Below are 4,287 nucleotides of genomic sequence, written 5' to 3'. Positions count from 1 at the left end.
GTTTTTCGTCACTCTTCTTTCTTTCCTTTGCGAAACGGATTTGTAAGTTGCATGAGGACTGGTGAGAATATGCATTGAAGTATGTCCCATGCAGATTCAATGATTTTGAAGATGGCTTTTATGAATGACATGGTCACTTTTGTTCTTGCTTCTGGAAGGTATAGATAGCTCATAAGAAGGGCTCCTGCAACTGCAATTATATTTGGGAATAAATACTTGTACCACGACTGGTAGATTTCTAAGATGTGGTTACTATCAGGCCAGTGGAACTCAGAGGTTCTGTTGTGATTTGATTGAATGGAACATCCTCGGAAATTATGTGCGTAAATCAAGATTCCTGTCAGTTCGGATGTCGTTCTTTTTCTACCACATCTCAAAAAGCATTGGATTTGGAACCAAACCGAAGGGAGTTTAGATGATGTGCATCTAGGAGAGCAGAGGAGAGTAAAGCTGTCACTTCTACATTCAACTTCAGGGGATATATTGTTGAATAAGATGATTTCGGTGGATATATCCTGATCTGTTTTCGAGATTACTCCTTGATGTGGATGTGGCGTAAATCGTATTTGTTGATGTGTAATCGGGAGTAATTTGGTGATGTCGAAGAAGGTCGTTCCGATTCTATCCTCGTTGCATGTGCAACTTATTTGAGACTCAGCAGCCACGCAATTATAACCGTCTCTTAAATGACACTGTAATGTTTTTGCATGCTCGCGTGAATGACAGCTAAATAGTGGATCTACTTTCTTGTCCTATATCGCCGTCTAGCTTGCCGAATCAATGAGTATTTTTGGGCGGGTAATGGTGGAGTTGATAGTACGCCTAATGTCACATCCATACTTTAGATTTGGTTAGGAAGGTTGGGGTGGAGTCCAAGCACCAGATGTTAAAAAATTCCACCTCCTGGCATACTACAGTTCCTTGTAGTAAGCTACACATGGCTAATGCTTGTAGAATTCTGTTCGGATGTTGCTGGTTTCCTCTCTGAAAAATCCAGAGTTCTCTAGAGTACAGTAAAGGAACACCATGTGAAGTCTAGAGCACAATAAAGCAACACCATGTGAAGAATGGTACTAAGTCCAGTGTTTTGCCTATTGCTGCAATGACGAGGCGGAATGGTCGGCCAACTGTAACTGGTATGTAACAAAGAGCGTAACAAATGTCTGTGAGAAGATATAGTATTATACCTAATTCTGCTATTGCTGCAAGAGGCCAAAATTCGGAATATCAAATATTGGCTGCGCACATAATGTAATTGTTTAGAGACCAGAAAGATAGTGCTGAACAAGCCGCTTCAATTGTACTGTAAATATCTCTTGTGAGTATTTTCTGGTTTTCTTCGAAGACGTGGATGACTTCTTCTAGTGGTAAACGTCCACGGATATCCCTCACTAGAGGGACCACAGCTGGTTAGTCGCGGGGCTACGTGGCGCGTCCCCGGGTGGCGGATAGGGAGGTAATCGCGGATCAAAAGCGACCTTGTGCTTGCCCAGAGACGCAGGTGGATTCAGTGGATCGACTCCCTCTTTATGCAGAGCTAGGACTGACCCATGACATCCTTGTATCCCGCACGTAGGTCCGGCCAAAAGCCTACAATCAAGTGACTGGGAGGTGCAAGGGAGGCGGTTTGGAATCGCCTCCAACAAATAAGCTCCACATGTTTCCGGGAGAACGGAAGTTCTCCCGGAATGAAAATGTGGAGAAACCAAAACTCATGGGACTAGAGGCTTGCAACCTGCCCATGGGTTTTAAAATTTTTACGCAAAACACAGTAATAGAAAAGAGTCTCCTGATTCAGGAGGAAAGCCTGGTACGATAGCGAGAGGAAAGACAGGGTTGCAGGAGTCATATTGGCTACTGAAACGGAAAAGGACTAAGATGACTATCTGTAATTATAACGCACGTACGCTTGCATCGGAAGCGGCCATCAAAGATCTGATGATGCAAGCCAAAAAGATTAAGTACGACGTCATCGGACTGACCGAGACGAGACGACGTCACCCTTTCAACGCCGTAAATGAAACTATAGAAGAACTGTTCTTAGAAACATGCGACAGTAGAGGTGTTGTTGGGGTTGGCAACCTCGTCAACACGAGTACGGCAAAGAACATCGGCATTTTCGAACAACTTACGACCCGAATCGGACGTCTGCGGATGAGAAGATGTGGATCAACACCAGCTTTGACTATCTTCACCGCTTATGCTCCAACATCGAGCTACGAAGAAGTTGAAGCTTCCTATATGATCTGATCATACCTTCTACAAAGTCATAATTGGTGATTTCAACGCCAAGTTGGCCCAAGAAGAACGCCTGAGGAACTTCACATCGGGACCCACGGCCTACAATGGAATGAACAGGGAGAGAGGCTCTCCGAGTTCATCATGACGACTAAGACCATCTATGGGAACTCGCAATTCCAGAAGACCTCCTCTTTACGCTGGACGTGGGAGTCACTCGGTGGAGGATACCGTAATGAAATAGACCACATCATTGTTAGCAAAAGGTTCTGCCTAACGGACGTCGCTGTTGTGCCAAAATTCAATACGGAATCGGACCGTCGCCTCCGAGGAGGATTTTTCTTCACAAGGAGAGAAGAGAAAGCCGCCAAGTTCAGAGAGCGAAATCCCAGAACAATCATTAAGTGGGATCTCTTTGCTACGCTAGCCGGCTTTTGGAAAGATTCGGCAATGGACAACATCGACGAGGAATATGACGGGCTCGTTGAACACCTTCACGACTGCACGAAGAAGGCTGAGAGTTTCAATACTACCAAGAGACGCCTGTCTCTTCAATCTCTTGAGCTGATACGCAAGCGTGGAGCAGCACGAGCCGCAGGGAACCAGGAACTCACGTCCGAGCTCGCTGGGCTTTGCAAAGAGGCCATAAAGAAAGACCTTAGAGGGAGAGAAGAGCAGAAGTGCTGGCTGAAGCTGCAGAGGCGGGAAAAAGCATCCGCTACGCTACTCTGATTTCTTCGATGCCCATGTTATTTTGCCTCCTCACCATCTGAGGGGAGTCATTCCAGACATGTCATTCCAGAGGTCCTCCCGTCCGAAATACGGCACCCTATCATGTCGGTAAGAAATCCTACGGCACCCGGTCCCGACAGAATAAGACCAGAACACCTGAAGAACCTTCCGCCAGTACTCATCAACACCCTGGCGAGGCTCTTTACACGTTACCTGTGGGAATGCAAGGTTCCTAAACAGTGAAAGAACAGCAAGACCGTGTTGTTGTATAAAAAGAGAAATCCACATGACATCGGCAACTATCGCTCAATCTGCTTACTGTCCGTCATCTACAAGCTCTTTACAAGAATGATCCTCAATAGGATAGAAAATGTCTTGGATGAAGGACAGTCATGCGAACAAGCAGGGTTTCGAGAAGGATTCAGCACGATTGACCACATTCACATTGTTTCGAAACTCATCGAGGTATCACCAGAGTACAAGACGCCGCTCTGTCTCACCTTCATCGACTTGAAGAAGGCCTCCGATTCAGCTGGGACGAAAGCGGCCATGGAAGCCTTGGACAATCAAGGCCCTACTCAGTACATAAAGGTACTTCGAGAGTTGCACAGCAACTTCATGACCAGAATTTCGCCATTCTACAATAATCTCATCATTGACGTGAAGGGAGGGGTTCGACAGGGTGGTACAATCTCATCCAAAATATTCACAGCCACCCTCAATGCGAAAGTTCGAATGAGACGACATGGAAGTGAAGGTTGGTGGTGGGCAGCTACACCATTTGCGCTTTGCTGATGACATCGTACTGATAACACCTAGCATCAGCCAAGCAGAACGAATGCCGACCGAATTCGACGAAACATGTGGATGCATCGTTCTTCAAGGGAATCTGCAAAAAACGATGTTTATGCGTAACGGATGGGTCCCGGATGCTTCATTCACGCTCAACAGAACGAACATATCGGAATGCACCAGCTACATTTATCTGGGTCGGGAATTGAATATGATAAACGACCTGACCCCCGAGCTGGGCAGGAGGAGACGAGCGGCTTGGGGAGCGTGTAAGAGCATCGAGAATGTAGTGAAGAAGACCAGCAACACCCGGCTCCATGCTCACCTCTTCAACAACGCCGTACTTCCTGCTTTGACCTATGCTTCGGAAACCTGGGCATTTCGCAAGCAGGAAGAAAACGCGGTGAGCGTCATTGAACGCGCAATTGAGAGATTGATGCTGGGAGTATCCCGTTTCACGCAAGTGAGGGACGAGACTCGAAGTTCTCTCCTACGTCGGCGATCGAAGATTAGAGACGCCGCTGC

The 4,287-nt window shown here is 46.7% G+C and overlaps 5 protein-coding genes across 5 annotated transcripts in view; all 5 read left to right on the top strand.

Moving 5' to 3' along the window:
* Positions 1-1,657: 1,657 nt before the first annotated feature.
* RB195_024260 (uncharacterized protein) lies at positions 1,658-2,250 on the top strand (the record flags this gene model as incomplete). The annotated part of the gene is made up of 2 exons (XM_064211966.1): positions 1,658-1,745; positions 1,799-2,250. 2 exons carry the CDS (start codon positions 1,658-1,660, stop codon positions 2,248-2,250), a joined length of 540 nt encoding a protein of 179 aa, XP_064067847.1.
* Positions 1,879-2,250, top strand: RB195_024259 (uncharacterized protein; the record flags this gene model as incomplete). The annotated part of the gene is made up of 1 exon (XM_013437894.2): positions 1,879-2,250. The coding sequence occupies one exon, from the start codon at positions 1,879-1,881 to the stop codon at positions 2,248-2,250; it is 372 nt and encodes a 123-aa protein (XP_013293348.2).
* Positions 2,251-2,382: 132 nt separating this feature from the next.
* Positions 2,383-2,970, top strand: RB195_024258 (uncharacterized protein; the record flags this gene model as incomplete). Its single annotated transcript, XM_064211965.1, has 1 exon — positions 2,383-2,970. The coding sequence occupies one exon, from the start codon at positions 2,383-2,385 to the stop codon at positions 2,968-2,970; it is 588 nt and encodes a 195-aa protein (XP_064067846.1).
* Positions 2,971-3,318: 348 nt separating this feature from the next.
* On the top strand, positions 3,319-3,765 carry RB195_024257 (uncharacterized protein; the record flags this gene model as incomplete). The annotated part of the gene is made up of 1 exon (XM_064211964.1): positions 3,319-3,765. The coding sequence occupies one exon, from the start codon at positions 3,319-3,321 to the stop codon at positions 3,763-3,765; it is 447 nt and encodes a 148-aa protein (XP_064067845.1).
* A 43-nt stretch (positions 3,766-3,808) lies between these two features.
* RB195_024256 (uncharacterized protein) overlaps positions 3,809-4,287 on the top strand; it is a gene marked incomplete at both ends in the record, with an annotated part of 771 nt that continues 292 nt past the window's right edge. Inside the window, one exon of the mRNA XM_064211963.1 lies at positions 3,809-4,287. This exon is cut by the window's right edge and continues 292 nt beyond it. Coding sequence (XP_064067844.1) covers positions 3,809-4,287 — 479 coding nt within the window.

Source organism: Necator americanus, chromosome X (genome assembly GCF_031761385.1).
Source record: "Necator americanus strain Aroian chromosome X, whole genome shotgun sequence".
NCBI classification, from domain to species: domain Eukaryota; kingdom Metazoa; phylum Nematoda; class Chromadorea; order Rhabditida; family Ancylostomatidae; genus Necator; species Necator americanus.
The sequence above is the reverse complement of the archived record's forward strand: the minus strand, read 5'-3'. Positions and strand labels throughout refer to the sequence as shown.